Source organism: Perca flavescens, chromosome 9 (genome assembly GCF_004354835.1).
Source record: "Perca flavescens isolate YP-PL-M2 chromosome 9, PFLA_1.0, whole genome shotgun sequence".
In the NCBI taxonomy this organism is placed as follows: Eukaryota; Metazoa; Chordata; class Actinopteri; order Perciformes; family Percidae; genus Perca; species Perca flavescens.
In genome coordinates, this window is record NC_041339.1 from 12990442 (window position 1) to 13014605 (window position 24164).

Below are 24164 nucleotides of genomic sequence, written 5' to 3' on the forward strand. Positions count from 1 at the left end.
CTAAACTTCAGCTTTTCAACCGAATTAAAAGCAAAGTTTAATGAGCTCCGCAAATATATTTTATATATTAGAAATAAATATCTCGGAGATTTAACAAAATATCCAAATCGTTTCCCTCACTTAGCTTTGGCTAAGAGGATGAATGTGAGCTTTGGAGATCTCAGATTTATCTTTCTTCTTTACATCTCATCTTTTCGCCCCATCCTGCTGTCGGGGTAATTATGAGCAGATAAAACGAGAGGAATAAGTGGGCTGGTAGCTGAGCTGTGAAGGTCCGCAAAAATGCCTAAGATTTAAACAATAGTACGGAGAGAAACGGAAAGAAATAAATGGGCTGACAAACCAGGAAATTTTCCAAGCCACTGGGGAGATGTAGCAAGTTAACCTACCGACGCTACAAACTGTGCCGTGGGCTACCAGTCACGAATTGTGAGCATTCATTCGTTGGTAGGTGGGACATTCATTTTCCTAACCTGACTGCCCCTCACTCAAGAATGCTCATTTTTTCCCCACAATCGGGCTACGTAGTGTTAGCCAGTGTGAGCTATAATTGTGCCAGTGACAAACCAGAGGCAGGCATGAGGAAAGATTACAGAAAAGGGGTTATTTGCAGCAGTGAAAGAAGTACTAAGATTTAAGAAGAAGTACCTTTGCTTAAGTAATTGATACAATACAAAATTGTAGAAATACAATCTGCAGATCATTTGCCGCCGTGTCTTATATTTAATCGATCGTATACAATAAAAGATCGTATAATGTTGTAGCTGGTCAAGGTGTTTTGTGAGACCACCAAAATCAAATTCTCATCCTTGAGTCTAAGTGGATGTTTGTGCCAAATGTGAAGACATTCCCTCCAGGGGGGGGGTCCTAAAGTATTGCGTTCACAAGAATGGGATGGATGGACACCCCGACAACATAATCTAACGCCTCCGGCCAAGCGAACTTACAATTGCTACATATCTGAGGTTGCGCGCCTACTGAAGCAAGTAGGGGTTAAGTGTCTTGCTCAGGGACACATTGGTTGATGTATCGCAGTTGGAAATCGAACCCACATCTCCCACTCCAAAGGCAGGTGTCATATCCACTGCGCCATCACCACTACGTCACCACTAAACCACCACTCCTCAAGGTGATGTGGCTTTTGCTTCTCTCTGATTAGAAGCACATGCTTGATTACCGTTTTCACCCATCACTCTGCCTCTCATCCCCCCCGCCACCCCGATTCCCCCCTTTGCTCTACAACCAGGTTTTTGAGCAGATATATTCATCCCAGTTTAATTGCACTGGGCAAATCATTCATCACATCCTGTGCATTGAAGCTGGTATGTGACAGGAGGTGGATCCAAACGCACAGTCCTGATCTATAGAGGGTAATTTGAAGGGGATCCAATGTTCTGATTTGCAGAAGGGTTGAACAAGCAGTCTTATCAAATGTACAATTTAGAAGGTAAACATTGATTTTTTAAAAAATTTCCACTAGTATTAACGATGTGTGACATGAATCACATGCCAGATTGATTGCACACAGATTCTGATATTTACTATAGGAAGTGTTCATAGGCTCCATTTTGGAAAAAAAAGCCATTTTAGAAAAATAATTCAAAATAATGAAAGAGGTTGGCCGAAGATTTGTCTGCGTGCATGATTATATGGAGTTATGTACTGCATACACAGTGGGACAGGTGACGGGGACTGCCTACAGTTTAATGAGGACTCACCACAGCCCACAGTTTGCAGCAGAAGGAGGGCCAGCAGGGGCTGCAGTCCACACACAGGCAGTACGCCCTGCATCCTGCTGCACCTGGAGACAGAGATGGAGAGAGAAGGAGGGAATGTGAGTACACAAAGGAAAGTGAAGGCAACACATTGCCCTTGTGGGGCTCATCCGACACACGTGGCATGCTCGCATGAGTCACCAGTTGCAATTCCTTTTCATAGGATTTATTCTTTTCTCTCAGCGAGGGCCTTAGGATAGAGGGCAGTCAATTCATTCTTCATTTTAATTTACTATTCCAAAATGTGGGAGTAATGAAGTCTTTTGGAGCACTTTGAGACTGTAGCTGTACTTAAAGGCTTTTAATGGCTATACAAATAAAGCCGACTTAATGTGACCATCGTGTTTAACCTTTTTAAAGTATACTAAATTATCTTTACACCTTACAGACGAGTATTGTCCCTAATGACGGTTTTAAAGGGCCGCAATCTTCTCGTCTTTACGCGTTTATTTCTATTCAGGGTCACAGGATGGTTAAACCTATCCCAGCATGCACTGGGGAGAAGGCCGAGAGAAACCAGACTGGTTGTGGTGGGCTGGCAACTTTCCCAGTGTTTCATAGACGCAGATGCTCACTTACTCCACCAAAACCACCTGGCTTGCATGTCTTTGGAATGAAAATCTACATTAAGTTACATAAAGTTATCCAAGTGATTAAAATATTTTAAATGTTCTTGATTAAAGTACCAAAATTGTAAAGTTTTGATAACAGAGCTGCTGCCATTAATGACTGAGATAAAACATCTCTGGAAGAAATATTCAATGTACAGTTTACCTTGTAAATAAAAGTTGGTTTGATATGCGGTGTGGGATTAAAAAGAGAACCAACACAGCTGTGTACAGAAAAACAAGAGACTTTTTGGGGCAAAAACACTGCACAGCAGGAAAAGATACTGATGCATTTCGACCATAGAAAAACAGCCAAATAAGAGCACTGGAGTGTAACTAACGTGCTGGACCTCTGGGTTCCCATGTTGCACACGACATGCAGAAAACTCAGCAGGAAAGTAGCAAAGCGGCATAGACGCTGTCACATTAAACATAAAAAAATATCTATTTGAGAGCCAGGTTGAGAGGAGCCACCTACTGTATGGTATGTCTACATAGGTTTATGTGGACAGATGTTATTTTTGTGGAAAGTAACTGGGGAATTTTGCTCCAGTCTTACACGCACGCAATGCACTTAGATTGTGAAGAATCTCATTGTACACTGTGGGGCTGAAATGTTGTTGTGTTATAGCCAAAATGTCTTCAGTGTAACCCTTCAGTTTTATGTTATGTGCTTACTAGGGTTGTGCCGATGGACGATATCATCGTCATCACGATGGAGAGCCACCATTGTGATGCCACGCCCTCCACCCTGTCAAACACACTAATCCTAGTCGCGGGCGCTGGACGGGAAATTGACAAGTTGGTCTTAGCAAAGACACAAAGACAAGACATAGGGCTCCTTAAGTGGAAGCTACTTCCCCCCCTTACGTGCAACCTATTTGTGAATCATCGAACCATTGCTTTGAGCAGACTGGATTGGCTGTAGCGATACAATCTCTTTCTCTCTGTCCCTTTCAGTTGTAGCTCGCTCTACCTTCTAGTAACGTTGGACGCAGCGGTCTCAAATGAGAGAGAAAAAAGCGTAAACGTGGAACGCTATCACACTTTCCTTTCTCCCCTCATTGGACTAAGTTTGTCGACACTACTCTGTGCGTGCATCAATAAGTAAGTCTGAGGCCCTGTAGGTACGGGACAATGTTATGCAAGATTTATGAATGTACGTTAGCAACAGTAGGCTAATTCACGAGGGTGCTATTTTATGTGTGAGCTAATATTGCGCATCTGTTCATGTGCGCTGCAAGAGTTATTTTTCTGTTCATTGAATGCGTTATTCAGTGCAAACATAAGCGAGAATGTAGTTTAAACTCAGTAATGAGTTTAAACTACCGACAACGATGTCATCGTCCATCGCCATGTTTTACTGTAAACATTGTCAACTGCCAATTTAGGGGACATTGCCCAACCCTTGTGCTTACAGCAGCCAAGAGCAAGCAAAAAAGGCTGAAGTCATTTCATACTCACAAAATCTGTGTTTGTTCATCAATATTTGACTATCGGCTAATATGTGTGTCACAGAAGCCAGGAGACAGAGAACAAATGAGGTAGGTCAGCCCCTGCCGTGGTGCTTGAGAAACCCAGAGTGTAAATAATGAATACGGCATCTCTAGAGACGTGGCGGGCCGAGCGGGGACTGAGGGCAGGAGAGGACTTCGGTGGTAGGGTGGGGGTGGGGGGCGCATGGGGGTAGTGGAGATGCTGGACACAGATAGCCAGTGTCAGTTACAGCAGCGCTGGTCACTCTGACTCAATCTCAAAGGTACAGCCAAGGACAAAAACACTGACCTCATACCAAATACCTCTGCTGTGCCACAGCTGAATAGAAGCTCATTTAACAGACTCTGGCTGTTTGATGTAGATTTACATTACTTGTGACAGATAAAAGTCACATAACTTCACAAATCGCTCAGTCCTTTTAAGGGATGTTATGAACAGTGTTTGGAATAACGCCGTTTAAAAGAACGGCATTAGGTAACGGCGTTATTTTTTCAGTAACGGGGTAATCTAACTAATTACTTTTCCCATGCATTGATTGAATAAACTGTGTAATCCGAACGCACCCCTGACTCACAGCTAGTGAGGAGGTGGGTTAATAACGAGGTAAGCGTTTATGACTGGCTAAGGCAGAGTCGTGTTTCATGGTAGCCAATCAGAGCCAGTGTTTTTACACACATGCTAGCACACGCGCTACACATACAACAGCTAAACAGATTCAGCAGAGATGGCGAGTCAGGAGCAATCCGATGAAAAGTTGGCATTTTCAAGGTGGAGATATAAGCCCTACTTCAAATTAATTGTGAATTGTGTCGACATCCGTTGTAAGCAACTCTAATCTAATGAAGCATCTCACAACGACACACATCTGCAAAGCTAGTGGCCAAAAACACAGATACCTCCACCACAGATGATAGCTCGCCATCCACTAGCAAAGAAGGACTCGGAGCAAAGTCTTCCAAGCAGCAAAAGCTAGATCTTTCTGCCTCACAACAAAAACCTATGACACAGGCTGAAGTCAACAATATGATAGGCAGGTATGTTGTTAAAAGTATATGTGTCATATAAGTTTATATGGTGTAACTGTTAACTGTTTACTTTTCTTACAAAGATAATACTTGAATTGCAGGATAAATCTCTTGCTGTCTGTCGAGGTGCAATAAATATCGAAAGTTATGTACGTTAAACACCTGTCTGTTCTACTCATTTCAACTGACTTGTGAAAACTGCTAAAAAAAAATCAAAATTCTTTGACATATAGCAACTTTTTTTTTTATTTAAAGTAACGCAAATAGTTACTTTCCCTGGTAACGAGTTACTTTTATTATAGAGTAATTCAGTTACTAACTCAGTTACTTTTTTGAACAAGTAGTGAGTAATTATAACTAATTACTTTTAAGTAATTAGTAATTAGTAATTTTAAGTAACGTTCCCAACACTGGTTATGAACTACCGCTACTGTAATTTTAATAGCGAAATTTACATCTTACATCAACTTCTGCATCTAAGACTTTTGGTGAGCTATTGTACTTGAATACAGGGCAACCACTGCTATAATGGACCTTTTAGGAGGAGATTTCTTTTAGGTTTGCTTGAGCCTCTTTGTTCTCCACCTTTCTTATAAAGAAAAGCTGGTCACCACTTTAGAGGGCATCACTAAATTGGACAGATTGGAAGGTAGGGTGCTTTTACCGAGTGTGGTTGCGGTGAGGGTGACACATTGGCCCTTTGTGGTGACCATGCTATGCTGTATGTAACTAAAGAACTGCGCTCTCCAGAGCAGTCCTCACAGTTGAAAGAAGCATTTTTTTTGCCAAACTGGTGTGATTTTTTTCCTAAGCATTCCATTAGACTTTTCGTCGCGGCTCCAAACTGCCACTTAACATTAACATTACTGTAGTCTATATCCGCGACGTTCCACTTCTGGGATTGCTCTGTTGCCATCCGCCGCCGGATTGCACCCTTTTCAGCCGGATGTCTGTTACCTTCCGTTTTGTGGGGTCAGCCCTATGTTCCCACAGCCCTATGTTCCCACATTTCTAAGAAATTTCTTAAAATTAGGCCCTAGGGTTAGGGTTAGGGTTACATTCCATCTGTAGTCCATTGCTACTGGATAATAGGTTGGATGTAATTGGCTACCAAATTGGGAGAAAGGGGGAGAAAATATGATACAAATTTATGAAAAAGGAAATGTGGGAACATAGGGCCTAATTTTGAAAAATATCTTGAACTGTGGGAACATAGGCACGCTCCCCTTTTTGTTTGTGTTGGAATTTTAAACTCCAGTCAATTCACGAGGAATACGGTTAACTGCTCCTCAGATCTCTGCAGGGTAAATCCAGACAGCTAGCTAGACTATCTGTCCAATCTGAGTTTTCCTGTTGCACGACTAAAACAACTTTTGAACGTAAATGTTCCACCAAAACAAGTTCCTTCCTGAGGCTATTTTGCAGCAGTACCGCAGCTTTTCCCCGGTGCTTAGCGCCGCCCATGAAGATTGTAATTGGTTTAAAGAAATGGCAATAAACCAGAGCACGAATGTTGTGTGGACTCGCCAGACCCTCCACCGCAGCGCTGTGGAGGAGGGTCTGGCAAAGCGAGACTAAGATTACACTGACAAAAAGGCTAAAGAGGACATAACATAACTCAAGAAGCAAAAGTCTCTTATAGCATGCTGGAACTTACAGAAATGGCTTCCTCAAAGGAAATGTTAGAAAAATGAATTCAACAATCTAAAAGCTCTGTGTACAGTCTCCTTTGGTAAACAGTTTGAGTCGGTTGCTTTTACAATGCTTCCGTAGAAGTGTATTCAAAGTCTATATTTGGGATATTAAGCTTATTTTTATGACAACCTTTGTAGGTATATCCTTTTTAATGTGTTGCTTTGTGACGGGGAATAAATATGACTATTTTACAACAGAACAGGGGCGCTCTCTGACAAATGATTCACATTACCAAATTCATTTGAGCAGCACTAATTAGTGAGGCGATGCCGAGAACAGACTTGATATCACACTGGAAAGTAAAATCTGGTTTATTAAAAATGAAGCCAAATGACATTTTGGGTGTTGAACTGCAACTTTCATAAATCAGTATATAACAAAACAGAATGTGTTAATACAAACTGCATGTAGTGATCGTATTAGTCACTTTGAGATTGTCATAGCTTCTTTTTCTCTCTTCAGGTCATTCATAGCAGCTACTCATGTGTGCTCCCAGGGCCAGAGCTGTGTTTACTGTGACCATGATATTACATTACACCCTTTTATTTTCTGCACCCGTCATTTCTCTCTAGCACACTTATTCTGCTATTGATTGATCTTTTTTTTTTCTCCAGTGCTTTATTTTGCTTACATTTACTGTACTGTAGTGATTTAAAAGTGCAACAGAATAAGCAGTTCGGCCAGTTCTGTGCCCTTCTTCCCCTTTTTCCTTTTTTGATGCAAGGCAATCTTTCCAGAATATGACTCATACAGTTAAAAATATTCTAGGACATGGTTTTAGTGTCTGTGTGTGTGTGTGTGTGTGTGTGTGTGTGTGTGTGTGTGTGTGTGTGTGTGTGTGTGTGTGTGTCTGTGTCATGGCAAGGGACAGGCAACATGCTGTCAGTGTCAGTGACATCAGCTCATTTGAGTCAGCCCTGACATGACTGGCTGTGGCTCAAAGGTGGAGCGGGTCAAGCCCTCAACCACAAGGTTGGTGGTTTGATCCCAGGCTCCTCCGGCTACATGTCAAAGTGTCCTTGAGCAAGACAACCTGAACCTCAAATTGCTCCCTGGACGCTGTATGTTGCTCTCCACTGTTCCTACTGCTTAGGCTGGGTTAAATGCAGGGACTGAATTTCACTACATTGTACTATACAATCGTACAGTGCCTAAGCCATACAATAGCAGGGAAAACCCTGGTATGTGATGAGTAATAAAGTTCCCTCTTCTTCTACACATTCAGCTGCTGAGACAATAGCCTGTGGATCCAAAATTTGCAGAATGCATTTTCCATTGGATGTATACAGTATGGACGGGCTTTGATGTTCAATAAACCCTGTCCCTGAACGGAGATGGTCCAATCCTAGCTTAGCAATTATAACTAGTCACAGCAGGCCTGTCAAGCTTTGAATTATTTCACAACGCTGGTGCAGTGTGCAAGGGGCTGTAATGTAAGCAATACTTTTTATCTCGAGAGTTTGGAAGGTGGGGGTCTTTATTTTGTGTGTCTTTATTGCCTTTAGAATAACAAAAACACAAGCGAGAGTGTAAGGAATGGATTCAACTGAGTCTGTGTGCTTTAATGCAAGATGTGCATATTAGCATGCCTGGCTAACTAGCTTACTACTAACTACTGTAAAGCATTATCTCCAATACCAATGACAGGTATGTCGAAGAAAAGACGCCTGTAGCGGCTCAGCCCTTTTCTGTATTTGGTTTGAGTGTGTTCACACCAGCAACTCAAAACTTGTTTTAGATGGCAGTGATTTGCCAAACTAATTAATCATTCCTCATCCTGAAATCCTTTTCTCTGTAAAAGTGAAGCATGCTATTGGAAAATAGAGACATTAAAGCACAAATCGAACCACTGTGATGCCTGGGACATCAGTCTTTTAGCATGTCATCACATACGTATGTAGCAATCATGTGCGTAAGCCCGAATCATCTGGAAATATTACAAAGTCAGCTGGAGGTGGAGTTTTCTAACCTGACACGCCAGATGGTTTGTTAACATAGAACCATCTGAGAAGCCGTCATTGGAAACTGTTTGGAAAAGGGCAGGCACTTTCAAAAAAATACCTGGCAGATGATTGGATGAACCATCTGTCTATCATGTCCGCCTTTGTTGTTTTGAAGGAATAGTTGCAGCCGCCTCACACACACACCTAAATCACGCGTGTAGCTCCCAGTAGCTCTGAGAGTCAGTGTAAGCACTCCTGCTGCGTGTGTAATACCAGCGGCAAAGATCCAGCCAGATCTCAACATGTCAGATGAGTGCACTGTTCCCTCTCCAGTCTGTCACTGATACTGTAGATTTGGCAGACAAGATCGGGAGACCGACAGCTAGACGGTCACAGGTGGACAAAAAGACAGATATAAGCTAAAAAAAAAAAATGTACAGAGCCAAGCTGACCCATTTCAAAGTCCTTTACAGGACCCACCTCCGCCTTTCATGGAAAAATCTGGTCCATCCAATCTGTCATCTCATCTTAATCTCACCTTTTACCTCATTCTATATTTCTATCTATATTCTGTCTATATTTGGAAAAAATGTAGCTGCCACTCTGCGTCTGCCACCATCTGTATCCATGACTCGCAATTCCTTATGTATTTTTCTTTCTGTTCTTTCCTTTCCTTTCCTTGTCTCAAATTGTCCCGTCACTCTTTCCTCGCCATGGTGCATTATTAAGAGGGCTCATTAATCACTCAGGCCGCCTGTCTGTCACTCCATCACTGCACACTGCTGTTGTTCCTGCAGCACACACGTGCATACACGCACTTTCATACGCACAATAGTGCTGGTTTCACAGGGGGAGTTAGTCCCATCAATGTCTGTGTCCAAGTCCCTTGGAGTGAAAAATGAGGCTACCCTTCGAGTGACAAAAGGCTGTTTTCCTTTTGCGAGGATATTACAAAGGTTTGAGAACCTGTCACACTGTGTTATACATAAATGGCTTTAGCAGTTCACATTTTCTGCGCCACCAGGGCCGGTTCTGTGTTTGCACCGGTCTTAGAGCATGCATCATCCTGGTGGTGGTTTCTTTTGTTGCTTAGGAGCAGAGGCGGGGTGGCAATCGGGAGAGTTGGGATTTTTCCCAGTTGGACGGTAGTGTTTTTCGAGGCCGGTCTGATAATAGTTATACATAGCAAGTTCTTAGCAACACCATCCGGCGTCCTGGGGTGCGGCCGTTACCCGCGGCCGCTGGTCAAACTGTGCGGCCTCTGCCAGGCCGATCAGAAAGCTCTAACCGTCACAACCATGTCTAGGAGGATTTTCAGAAATATAGGGGGGATCAGTCCCCAAATGGCATAGCCCTGGTCAGCCTATAGAGAGCCAAAGTCATGCCCTTCTACTTCCGGTCCATGGGAAAAAATATGAACGAGAGTCAATGAAGAGATAATAATTATTTTTTGATCCCGTTTGAATTGAGCCATGGATTACAAATATGATGTTTGTCAATTTAAAACATTATTTTTCAACCGAAGAAAGTCTCAGTTTATTGTTAAACTGTTGAAGTATAAGACTGTGAAAATACGTAATTAGAAAGACTACACTTCATGGATGACGTCTGGCTGAAGCTACGATGTCTGTGTGTATCGTACCGGGGATGTAACGTTTCTCAAATGATCCGAGGATCTTGCTTGTTCTTTTGCTTATCTGCTGAAAACACTTGACTGGATAAAACCCAGCAGGTAAGATAACGTTACATGTGTTGTTTAACAGAGCTAAGCTAGCTAGCTAGCGAGCAAACCAAGCATAGAGCTAGGTGAGGTAGATTGTGTGAGACGCGAGATCAGTAGTGGAGAGAGCGTGGGTGCGTGGGTGCGTGGGTGCAGCCGCCCCAGGGCCCTGTGCCAATTAGGGGCCCTTCAAATGCCGCCGATCTTGCGTCACTTGACGAGAACGGGGCCCAAAGTCACACATTGCAGATTATTAGCTGAAAGAAGCTCATTACTGCATATGAGCTCACGTTGTGATAATCCAGCTCTTCTTATCAAACATATATATATAATAGTGCCATGTCAGTTATATAGTGTGGCACTGATTGAGCGCTCTTGGCCTGTTCAGCACCATCGCTGTCCATCAGCTGTCGCTGTCCGTGGTGCTGAAACACTGTTTCTTTACAGACAAACTGCTTTCTTTGTTCGTCAATACAAGCTTGTCAAAACATGTGGCTTTTCTTAGTGTTTTATTTGACTTATAGGCTTATTTGGCTCAACAAGTGACACATTGTGAAATGCATTCATCAGATATTTTATCTTTTTCTAGGTTTTAATTTGAATATGACTTGGTAGCAGAGGGCCCCATGATGAAGCTCCGCCCCCACTCTACTGAGGATCTAGCTCCGCCCCTGTGCGAGATGTAGTTCACGGGGCAGTTTCACACAAAACTAAGTGGTCATATGACAAACCTACGGCTAACTGAGACTTTCTTCGGTTGAAAAATTATCTTTTAAATTGACGAACATCATATTTCTAATCCATGGCTCAATTCAAATGGGATCAAAAAATAATTTGCTTCTCCCCATCCACTACCATTCATATTTTTTCTGAGTTAAGATCCCATGAGGTACACCGGAAGGGGTGTGACTTCGGCTCTCTATGACGTAAAGCCATCAAACACCTTTTTTTTTCCCCTCGTCACGTTTCAGTTGCCGTTAAAAGACAGTGTGTGAGTCTAATGATGGAAAGCCAAAAAAAATAAAAGGGAAAGGTGGAGCTGAGATGGTCAGACTCAAAAGGAAACAAAAGGGATCGTGTTGCTGTGCTGTGTGTTGTTCATTCATTCACCATCCAAACATTTATCCCTCCCTCCCCCCCTCACCCTCCCTGAGGGCAAGTGGTCTACGAAATTTCCCGGTAGATTTTTTTGGTCCCACTCCGCCGCTGCTTGGGAGTTACTGTACAGTATAAAAGCACTTAAATGAAAACAATGGCTGAGTGGGCGGCTACATCCCAGCTTATAAAACCTGTATGAGGTGGAACAGCAGAACACCGCAGTTCTCCAAAAAAAAAAAAAAAGGAAAACGGACGGTACTGTGGGCTAGAACAGAACATGCTGTGCAAGAGACCAGCCTTATGAGTCACTAATAACTCACTGAGCTGCTCAATTACAATCCATACAGAGGGAGGAATCAAGGTGGGCTAGAGAAGGTGAAGACAAACGTGGTGAGAGAGAGAAAGAGGGAGGAAAACAGGTGGTGGGATGTTGAGAGAACGAGGAAGTGAGGCAAAGAGAGCTTGAACGGAGAGACAGGAAGAGGTACGGAGAAAAGCCAAAGCTTATTTCAGCCCCACTCAAATGCCAAGTCTGACTGGGTAAGGGGGGAACTTGAATCTTAAGCAGCCATAAATTTCCCCTGATGCTTTGCTAGACCTGCCGCTGTATGTGTACGCTTGGAAGGGAATGGGAGCTGGTAGACCAATGTGAGGGAAAATGGCAAGGCTGCCAACAAAAGAAGATATTGCCATCAGGCACCATTGCCATATGGGCTCAAACACAGAGCGTAAGCCAGAGACAGTTTTATTCCATCTCTCACACACACGCACGCACACACACACACACACACACACACACACACACAGGAAATAACATTTTCCTTCCTGCTTGAGAGGCTGAAGAAGATGCAGGTTATGAGGGAGGAGAACTTGCTCTGCATCTAGCTCTGCATTATAATGAAGTCTGCGATATTATGAAAATTGAATATGCAACATACAAAATACTTACGGGAATGCAAATGTGCTTGTGCATTTAGAGTGTGAATGAAGTGTGAATGACACGGGCAGAAACTCGTGAGCGTTGAGCACATGGTATCTACTCATTAGTGCATACTGCACATCTTTTCATACAAGACACACTTCATTTCTTTTTGTAGACCATTTGTACTCACTGAAGTGATTTTATTTCATAGGACTTCTTCGTTATTGTGATTGCATTTTTATTTTCCCATTGTTACATTGCGATTGATGCATTTTATTTTATGCAAAGCACTTGGTAATTGTTATTTTGAAAGGTGCTATACAAACGCAGATTATTATTAGTACGCTCTGTTGTAGATGAGGAGCTACTCAGGCTCACATGAAAAGGTGCAGTTAATCAGGAGTTGGGCAAAGAGGGATGGAGGGATGAAAGGAAGGAAGGAGGGAATGAAAGTAAGGATGAGACTGTCCTTGTTCCGGCGTTATCGCTATGGAGCTAAAAAGTGCTGTCAATTACAGTGAAGTGTTTTGCAGCACAGCCTGCATGCACACGCACACTGCATATTTTAAGTGATTGTGGTGGACTACTTGTTGTATTCAGATGTTTTCTGCTTTAATTCTTCAACATTAAATAAACACGATGGTCCACATGGCAAATGGGAAAGAGGGAGAGAGGGGGAGAGAGAGAGAGAGAGAGAGAGAGAGAGAGAGAGAGAGACTGTGTAACACATAAGCAGCACAGCGCTGACCAAGCGCCACCATACAAAGCGGGTGTGACATTGCTGAGCCCCCTGATGGTGCAGAGTGGGAATAAGCTCTAGGGCTGCCCAGAACTATATAGAAACCCATTACTTACAGCTGAAAGCCACCCAGGTCTCCCTTATTCATACAACACCGCCCTCCAGCCAGAAGCCAATTGCAGCCAGGCATCCTGTTAAAGTCAGTTGGAAGCGGAGCATCACCCACTCATTTCTGTAAAACATATTACCTCGCTCTCTGCGACCAGAACAGGTGAGCTCACCCTACACCACATGTGAATAAAAAAAACGGGCAAGGTAGAAAGAGAAAGAAAATGAACGATACGGAGAAAGAGTAAGATACTGCACTGAGAAAAGGGAAGGGAAGGGGCACGGTGAAGGGATAGAGAGAAGGAGGGGACAGAGAGAGAGAGAGAGAGAGAGAGAGAGAGAGAGATTACGCTGAAAAATGAGGTGACAGAAAGCTTTTTACGTGCCGGAAGGGTGGCCAGGCAATTTTCAAATGTCTAAGACTCCTCATTTGCGGGGTTGCAAAACCACTTTATACGGTGTTAAATGTTAAACTTGTTCTCAGCACATCAAGGTCCCCTTGGCCGCCTGCCTGTCTTCGCCTGGAATATAAATGTGGCTTGAGAAGAGAGTAGAGGAAAAAAATAGTTTGGACACTGTGTACACAAGAGTTTAAATACAAGGCAGAATACCGTCATGATTCACGCAGACAAAGGCTGTCTTCGTCCACGCATATGTTTATGTGGATTTGGATGAAGGACAATAACTTAATGTAGGATGCTCTTTGCTTTGCATGGTTCAATGTTTTAAGGGTGCAAGTGATGTTTACTGTATTAATCAATGTATTCAATAATGTTTTTTATTAGTGAATAATTATTTCATTAATATAATTAGTATAAAAAGGGAAAAATGCTCATTACAAGTTTCCAAAGTCCAATGTGACATCTCCAAAGGTTTCTTTTTTTTTTTTTTTTTTTTAACCAAAAGTCCAACGAAATAAAACAGAGAAAAGTTGTAAATCCTTCAGTTTCTAAGTTGGAAGTAGTTAACATTTGACATTTTTGAATAAAAAAGGTTTGTTGTCAATTTCAGTCCACTGCTTGATTAATTGGCTAATCTTTCTGCACCGCAACACTGAAATCATTATTTCGTAGTGACTGAAACGGTCTGGTTTTCTAAATCGGAGCAAAGCAGCATGTGACTGAGAAAAAAAACACAACGCGGAATTTTAATTTAATGATGCTGTAAAAAAAAAAAAATAATCATATGAATTGAAAGAAAATGATGTACTGTAAGACAGTAAACAGAGACAAAAGCTAATTATTGTCCGATCCAGCTCACCCATGGGTGGACTGGTTACAATTACAAGGGGGCGTGACAATACTAAGATATATTGGTACGGTCGCTGTCGTGGTTGTTTCTTAATCAATATCTTTCACACAGAGCAAGACACACCAATAAAGCATGTAGACATTACATGATGTCCTCTTCTGTGACCGCCCCTTGCCACACATACACACCCACTGTCTACAGATGTGCACATTTGTGGTGAAAGGATGTTATCAGTTTATTACAGGAGGTATGTATGCAGGACATATTTCACTGGGAAGGCTGCCAAGTTTTTCCTCTCTACACTTCTCTCACACTCTTATCGCCTCTTCTCTACATTGTTTCTTTTCTCTGTCGCTCCGCTTCAGCCTGTATGTCTATGCGTTCCCACTCTCTCCCACTTTGCTTTATCGTGTCTCCCTCTCTGCTTTTGTCTGTCCGCAGGATCCAGTGATGTATGGCATACCGTAAATTCTCGCTGCTCGGTTATTAAAAGTCAGTGATGCGGGGACACCGAATCATGCAGGGGCAAAGGCCTAGGAGCCGGTCAGTAAACCTGCACAATCAACTCTGCACCACATCCCCCATCAGAATAAATACAGTGGCAGCCTATAGATCAGCATGATGGTACCATATGTGTAGTGTCACGAGTTCACTCCAGCCATTTAGACATGTAGGCATGTTTATTTTTTGTAGGATTACAGAGAAGGGTGTAGTGAAAAGTCTATGTTCAATTCTATGGTTCATTGTCTGTGTGAAGTGATATCACATCGTGATGATATGGTTATATTGTGTTATCGTGTAACAAAATTATAGTGTCCAAATGAATGATTGAATGATAAAGCAAACGGTAATAAAAAATAAAAATAAAAACAGAAATACGTTATTTTAAGATTTCTTTCACATCTGAGTTTTGTGGAACACAGTGCCCACACGTTTGATAATTTTACATGTGAACATTTGTCATATACTGTATATGACATATGTCATATTTCAACAACACTGAGACTACAGCCATGCTAGCAGCTCTGTGAGGCTATACCTTTAGGCACAGTAGTGCTTAAAGCTAAATGCTAACCTCAGCGTGCTAACATCCTCACAATGACAATGTAACATGATGTTGAGATGATGGCCATTGTAGTTTAGCATATATGCATAGCAGCCTTTGCTAATTAGTACTAAGTTTAGGACTCAAAGTACTGCTAAGGATGCTGGGAATGTTTTGCAGGTTGTATTTTGACCTGATGATGGCGTTAGATAAAAAGTAACCAAATAACCAAAATAACCAAAGACAGTTTAGGCTTCATTTTCTGGGGAACAAGGATATCTATACAACCTTTAATTGCAATCCTTTCAATATTTGAGATAATTTTAGTCCAAAGTGGTGGATTGATAGCCATCTCTAGAGCCTTGCTGCTGGAATTTTGTTTTTATGCTTTATGATTCATAATGGACTCATGAACCCAGAGCACAACGGTTAACTATCTATCACTGCCATCTCTGCGGTGTGTGTCAAGTCGTCACAAAGCCATGTAATGGCAACTTATTAAGCGTAAGCTTCCTCCTTCCTGCCACATACCCCCCCAACTCGCACAAGACTAATAAACAAAGGGATGAGAGCTGCCTGTGTGAAATTCATCTAATCTTATCTTGTATTTTTCCCCAAGTAAGTTGAGAGGCAGCTTGGGATATGAGGGAGGAGGGACTGGAGGGTCAAAAAAAGAGACAGTATGTTGAAAACTAGAGACATATGTATTTATAGATACCCCTACAACACCCAGTCAGTGTGTGTGTGTGTGTGTGTGTGTGTGTGTGTGTGTGTGTGTGTGTGTGTGTGTGTGTGTTTGTGTCTTTTTTTCCTCCTGTCCAATATCTCAGCTCTTCAAGTTCCAAGTTCCATCCAATCCACTTATATTGCTCATTAAATCATCTCACAAGCAGGCGACACACTGGGAAGCATATGAGTCTGTGGTTTGGGTGTCCTTAACACACGCACACGCGCACGCACAAAGAATCAAGTCACCAGGATGCAGACAGACAGATGGTGTGTTTCTATCATGTTCATGGGGGTGGGATGTATGTGTGCGTGTGTGCGTCTCATCCATCACTGCGGCCACCTGAGAGGACGCTTCTGAGCCAATGAGGACCCAGACAGACCGGACTGTGTCCACCTTCAGTGTAACAGCTACTGGCTGACCGACGGCTAACGGCGAAACACTCTGGCTCCAACGACACAACACAAGACGGTGAGACAAAAAATGTCATGTTTCATTAAAACAATTGTATGCTATATTAAAATAAAGACAGATAAGCTAAAACAATGAAACTGCTAAAGGGTGAAAACAAGACTAAGAGTCTACAGCCATGCTAGCGGCTGTGTGAGGCTTTACTTACTGTCGACACAGCGGTGCTTTGAGCTAAAAGCTAACGTCAGCATGCTAATATAAGGCGGGTATAATGTTTACCATGTTCACCATCTTAGTTTGGCATGTTAGCATGCTAACTCTTGCTCATAGCATTAAACACAAAGTACAGTTGAGGCTGTACCTGCTGGGGTGAAAGTGTTTGAATGAACATTGCCGTTGACTGTTACTGTTATGATGATGATGATGATGATGATCTGATGGTAATGACCAGGCTAGTGGTTGTACTGAGGATTGTGTAATGTTGGTGTGCATGAATATGTTGATTTTGATGTCAGTCATTGATGCTCAAACTATTTATTACTGTGCTCTCCTTTTATTATGTATTGTCTTGAGATGTGTATGTCTTCTCCTATTGTCTTACCTGTTGTCTGTTGTATATGTATGGTGGCACTCAGTTTCCCTCCTGGGGGATCAATGGGGGTATTTAGTATTGTATGTCACTAGTGTTGCAGCTATTTGGTTCGTAAACAACAAATTGAAAATGTCATCTTATGGTACTAGATGAAAATGTTATCACCAACGTTATTACAATTCATCCTAAGGGGGACGTTACGTTTTGCTTCCATATTTCATGGCAATCCATCCAACAGTTGAGACATTTCAATCGTAACCACAAATGTGAACCTCATGGTGGACAGTAAAGTGAAGAGAAGGCAAAAAAGTAAAAATGTGGTTGTTTTTTTTAAAGATTTTTGATCATAAAGTCATTAAGTCAATTATCTAGAATCTCTTAATCTGCAAGAAAAAGTTAATCATAATTCTACAGCTCTGCTTTAAAAAAAATTCTACTACACAATTCATATTTGCTTGATCCTAATATAAATAGAGTAAATGAGTTGTGGTTAGTGAGATGTGACTAAAATATTTCAGGGCTGAAACAGTGGAGGTAATGCCAGTCTATAAATGGAGCTAAGGAGGAGGATACTGATTTAACAGGTAGAATTTCGAATTTCGTCGATCACGTTAATTTGTTATCGATTACACTAATGCTGGTTGCGTTGCGTAGTGTGAGTCTTGAAGCAATGAAATTTGAATTTCACAGTGTGGCAGCAATTAAACATTTTACCACCCGGGGGCAATAATTGACTCCATACTCAGTTACCTGGCTGCGAGTTTCCGTTTTGATTTCAAAAGTAATCATGAAGAGGACACGGCCAAGTGTGGCGTGGGACCATTTAGATTTTTGCAAGTTCATTGACATGGATATTGGAACCAGCATATCACATTTCGTCACGACGTACCATCACCAGACTGGTAGAAACTCACTACGAAGAACGGAATAAGGTTCCCCGGGCTGGCCCAGTTAGCGGTCTGTGCATCCCGGCGACGCGGGTGTTTTCGGCGGCTGGACTGATGGTCACCAGGTAGCGGGCGCGTCTGACCCCAGATCATGTCAACATGCTTATCTTTCTCAACAAACATCAGTAGACTGGTGCAGAAGTTGTATCTGAGTTAGCCTACTGGTTATTTTGTTATTAGGCTTTGTCCGTGCCTTGGATAGTTTTGAGTTACATTTTGACAAATTATAATATTATTATGTTGTTGGTTAAGTTATTATTTAACATGATTCTTTTTATTGATTATTTTGGAACAAACGAGGGTCTCTGTTTAAGAACGCCGGCTCGCAGCTGCAGGTTCTGCTGTTTCAGAGCACCGCACCGCATATATCTATAATCTATATCTATATCTATAACCTCCAGTTTAACTGCCACAAGTTGTTCTTGTAATTAAGATCTCATCGAGGAAAAACACGCTGTATTTTTATATTTTCATTGCATTTTTAATTTATAAAAAGTTAATTAAATAATTAATTTTAATATAAAAATATTAATGATTAATTGATAGTCGATCGTTAATTCTCCCGACGATCGACTAAGAAAATGTAATCGAATGCCCATCCCTAGTAGAGAGACAGACAAAAAAGAGAGTAGGTGTGATGGTGGGATGTGTGCTAGACGTTGACAATGCATCAGTTTTGTCAAAAAGAACCAGATTGTAGATACCAGGGAATTGCATGGAAAGAAACTGGACTTCATGGAGAGAAATAAAGAGTTTAAAAGTGAGACGAGATGAGGAGCATCAAAGCACAATGACTAAAAGGAGCAGAAATTGGAATTGGAGCGCACAGCGGCCAGAAAAAAGAAAACTTGATTTTGACAGGGTGAGACGGAGAGTATAAGAAAAAAACATGGAGAGAAAGACACTGCGCTGTGATAACCGTGCGGGAACGACAATTGAAGTGTAAGAATGAAAAAGGAAGAAATGAAACACTCAAAGCACCAAAAAAAGAAGCGCCGGTGTGTGTGTGTGTGTGTGTGTGTGTGTGTGTGTGGGGCAAGCACACTGATAGTAGCAGTAGCTTCAGCATGCTCTGTGCTTAATAAATAATCACGCTTAGAATGGCTAATGAGTCATGAAAGTCTGCAGATGTTTCCAATATCCTGTTAGGAGCGGCAACACTGTGTGCTGCTAAAGTGTAAATAAGAAGGGCGGGGAAGGTGTGAGACGCTGGTGGGAGAGCAGCCATGGGAGATGCAGAGAGGAGGGACGACTGCGGGGAGAGTTAACACACCTTGGCGAGAGAGAAGATAACGGGAGATACGGGAAAGAGTGATAGAGAGCAAGAGAGGCTGTCAGGGGCATGAACGTGCAGCCTGGCTATTTCCAGCTTTATTGCTAAGCGCTGCAGTCCGGTCTCAGTCCGAGCACGATTCCCTGGTCTGAGATGGAGACCGCCTGGGATCCCCTAGGTATATCGATTCTCGGGCACGCTCATTTGGGAGAAGCAGAATTGATGAGACCTGCCTCGGGCCAAGGTTTATTTATTTATTCACCTGGTGCATGCCCTGGCCCTATCTGTCTGAGAATATGGGACTACTTGCTGGGGCCCAGCAGCTCGCAATGTCCAGGCATGACAACTAATTTGAAGGCATCTATGTGTGTGTGTGTGTGTGTGTGTGTGTGTGTGTGTGTGTGTGTGTGTGTGATACTGAGCATGCAGCAGACCACCTACACCGTGCAAATGAACCATAAATCAAGACAAGGCAGCCAACGCAAATTGACATTTCACAGAGGGGTGGAGTTGCATTTGTGGTGCACTTGATTGTTAGTTTTAGGCTGTTTTTGCAATGTCATTATGAGTTAGTCAGACTGCTACCAGAGGGATCAATTTAAAACAAGCTCTGTGCTTTACCCCCTGCTGCAAAGTTTACAGTCTTTCAAATTGCACCCTGTCACCATTTTTATGTTTTAATCGACAATGGAGATCTCCAGAGGCTTCTTCTCACTTTGTCTGTCACAGTCTCTATATCATGACGCCTTTGACACTGTCTCGTTAATCTAAAGTGTAAAAACAACAATTCACGGGGGGATTATATGCCAGACTATTAATCAACAGGGAATAGTAAGGGAATTGTAGTTTTTTTTTTGTACGGATTAAACAAATGAGCGATAGCGTGTTAATTAATGCGCCTTAGGAGGCGCTGGTAGGTGGATTTTGAGGCAGGCTAGCTGTTTCTTCCCGTTTCAGTGTTTATGCTAACCGGCTTAAAGTACAGACATCAAAGTGGTATCAATCATTCTCTTTAATTCTCTGCCAGGAAGTGAATTAAGTGTATTTCCCAAAGTGTCGAACTATTGCTTTAAGCTTCTGCGGTTATCTGGTGACTAGAAAGGCAAATAAAGCATAGCCCACATTCAAAGTAAACAAGTGTTTTTAAGCTTCTTGTATGAAAGGTTTTCCTTCAATGAAATTCCTCACATCTCACAGCCAAGACAGTGTGTTTCCCAGCGACTTGCTATCTCTCTTTCCGCTTCCCAATCCTCCCCCTCCCCTCGTCGCCGCCCCAATCTTGTAAACTACACAGGCTGCCTGATAATTGGATTTGAACAGACAGTTCAAACGGCGGCATAACATAATTAGCAACAAACCTCGGAATCAATCTCAGGGATGGCGATCATCTCTTAGGCCTGGCAGGTCTCTCTGGGAGCGCGACGGGGAAAACGCATGATATCGTTTTTTTACACAGTTTGAGGCTTTCTTATGCACCGGCATGGGTGCGCAGGTGTGACGGACGCGTGACGTGATGAATCACTGGGCACTCTTGTGTGCAGATGAGTGAGTCGGTACATATGTGTTCATGAATGTGCGTGCAAGTTTGTGTGCAGCCATGTGCATTCAATTTATGTTTGCTTTCTGATCTGGACAGGGGTGTGTGTGTGTGTGTGTGTGTGTGTGTGTGTGTGTGTGTGTGTGTGTGTGTGCGCGTGCTTTACTATATTCGTGGGGTCCAAAAACTGGAGAATACAGTATACTTGTGGGGTCTGCACAGCCTTGTGGGGCCCAAAATGCTGGACCCCACAAGGTTAAAGGGCTGTTTGAGGGTTAAGACTTGGTTTTAGGATTAGGGTTAGAATTAGGTTATGGTTAGGGTAAGGGTTAAGGTTAGGCATTTATTTGTGATGGTTAAGGTTAGGGTAAGGGGCTAGGGAATTCATTATGTCAATGACGGGTCCCCACAAAGACAGTGTACCAACGTGTGTGTGTGTGTGTGTGTGTGTGTGTGTGTGTGTGTGTGTGTGTGTGTGTGTGTGTGTGTGTGTGTGTGTGTGGAGGCAATGATGAGAAGCTCTTCGAGTGTGAACCCCCCCCCTCCAATCTCTTGAGACAGGAACAAAGGAGGCCAGACTACATAAGGCAGGCCTTTGATCAGCTGGGCTCTATCGTGTTGCTATCAGTAATTGACAGCCCTCGGATCACGGATTCTTCCTCTGCGGTGTGCACACATGCAAAGTCTCCATGTGTTTCGATATATCACCTGGCTTTTGTCTCTCATGTAAACAACAGGCAGTTGCTCGCAATAGCCCTCATTTATCAAGCTAACGTAGAAACCAGTGCAGATATGAGTGTGGACGACAGGCTTCACGTGGGATTCATGAAACGTTCGTATCACACCAATCAGAGCGTAAGAATGGTCGTACGTTGATAAATGCAGCGGCTGGAATGCGGAATGAAAAGAGATCACTGATTCAGTGTTGCCGTAGTTTATTTAATTTATACATCATTGACATATGTATGCTATAGTCCTTATAGTAATATACAGGCTTATATTGCAATCTGCTTATAAACAAACAGTAGTGGAGTCTTTTATTTTACTCGTATTTTTTCATGAGCCAGCCAGGCAACAGCTGAGGGAGAGCGTGTCTCCTCCACCGAGCTTTGCGTAGGAATCGGCGTACGCCCGTCCTACGCCTGTTTTAGGTCGTACGCACGTTTCATAAATGAGGGCCAATATGTCCGTGTGGCTGTCATTTTAGGAGTTTTGGGCAAAGCATGAGGCTGTGCAGCGCCACACACTCCTCTTTCCGGCACAATCTCCCAGTGGTGGCCTTATCACCCGAGTTAATGTAATGAAACAGATTAGTTCCCGCAGCATAACACTTGACCAGGGAAAATTAGAGGCAGCCATAAAGTGCTTATTCATCTCCACTGAATTCACCTTCAGAAGTAAAGTCGGGGAAAAATGAAGGCGCTCCGGTCTGAATGTAAAGTGATAAAGTGAGTTAGTTTCTACTGCTGCTTTATTGGAAGCAATATGAACCTGCTTTACAGTGGAGAGCAGCCTGTAAATTTGATCACATTTATAATATTTCGCCATGCTCAAGAGAAGAATAAGTGGAGAAGGGGGATTATAATTTTTACTCTGTGAGCGGACATTGCAGAGCTAAACCAATTCACTCAGAAATGCTGTTTTTTTTTTCTTGATGAGTCAACAGTGTCGGTGTGTTTTGCCAATAACACTTCACACCATATAGACACACACAGGTCCCACAGAGAAGGTAAAACAATTTCAACCAAACAAATAAAAAAAAAAAAAAAAAAGCAACCTAACTGTGTTACTTGTGCGTAACGGTCATTCATTTTTAATTCAGCTTCGTGACAAGCTGCTTTTTATGCTAAATTGTAACTTGTTCTCCTAATCTTGTTTGATAAAAGCGTAATGGTCCTTATTGTTGTTCCACAGCATTGTTGCTGGAGTGCAGAGCTATTAGCCCGTCATATATCAAGCCCTCGGTGTCATGTGTAATGGCTAAGTGTTTTGAACCAACTCGATCATGGCAGCATGAATCTTCCTAAAGGCTGGTGATTATTAATGACAGTGGCAGCGCAGAGCAGCCACCTTCAATCACACTGCAGGTAAATCCTGCAACAAAGACCATGGCGGGGAAGCGCCCTTTAATTCCCTTTTTGCCGGGAATTAATCAGCCCCGGTTCAAATTTTTCACCCGACCGATGTTAATGTCTTTCCTGTGTGATACTTTAAATAAGAGATTAGACGCCACCTGCGCACGCACACACACATACACACACAAACACCATTGAACTGATGACAAACGAGGTCGCAGACGCAGGCGCTCATTTGAATATCAGAGAGAAAGAGTGCTGGCGTGCCAACGTAACCTTCTCCAGCCTGTAAAGTAATTACTCAGTGCTGGAACACAAGAGGAAACACAGGGTTTATGGAGCAATGAGAGGAGGCGAAGGAGCTCCAGGAGCACCATGCAGGAAGGAATAGAAGAAGGAGGGTAGAAAACGGAAAGGAGGAAGAGAAGAAGGACCGAAGGAGTGGGACAGAAGTTTAGAAAGTTGGAGGTGATTTAGGAGAAGAGACGGCGTGTAAAGTTAACACCATCATTCTCCTCTTTATCGGGCCAACCTGATGGAACGGAGATGCAGGGCAGTTCCTGCGGACCATCTGTTTCATTAAAAACCCCAATAGTGCACAACAGCCATAAACGGAGAGCCTAGGAGCAGCCCATTTCTCTGGATGACTCCCTACTTATTGGGCTGTTTATATTAGCCATTCATCTCCTTCCTTCTCTAGCTGTATGTCTTCTCCTCGATATCTTCTGTAGCATTAAACCCAAATGTCCCTTATTTCATAATCCTCGTTCTAGCTTTAGTTTTGCTTCTCTTCATACCTTACAAGCAGGGTTGGGTATCATTTGGGTTCTTTCCGATAACTGTGCTAAAGCGATACTTTTAAATATATATATTGTTTACTTTAAAAAATAAAATAAAATAAGAGCACAATCTGCCATTAAAGAATGGCTTCTTTATTGCTAAGGCCATATGGTAAAATTTAAATAATGTATTTGAAATGTAATAACAATAACTTATTTTACCAGTCAATTGCTTACAAACAATAGTTCAGCTAGGCTACTCTGTGTCTTTAGCTGCAGACTGTTGCACGTCCCGTTGTTTGAATTGTTCTGAGTGAAATATACAGCCACACCGTTTCGACCGTTTAACTTTCCGCATTTTAACCGTGGTAACTATCCACAACAACCTCCTCAAGAA

General features: G+C 42.5%; 1 protein-coding gene across 1 annotated transcript in view; it reads right to left on the reverse strand.

Annotated features, from left to right (window-relative positions):
* Positions 1-4065, reverse strand: part of ncanb (neurocan b) — a 128622-nt gene extending 124557 nt beyond the window's left edge. The window contains exons 1-2 of the mRNA XM_028587686.1: positions 3983-4065; positions 1719-1801 (exon numbers count right to left, since the gene is read on the reverse strand). Of these exons, the coding sequence (XP_028443487.1) occupies positions 1719-1801; positions 3983-4065 (166 nt within the window). The remainder of the gene's footprint in view (positions 1-1718; positions 1802-3982) is intronic.
* Positions 4066-24164: the final 20099 nt, after the last annotated feature.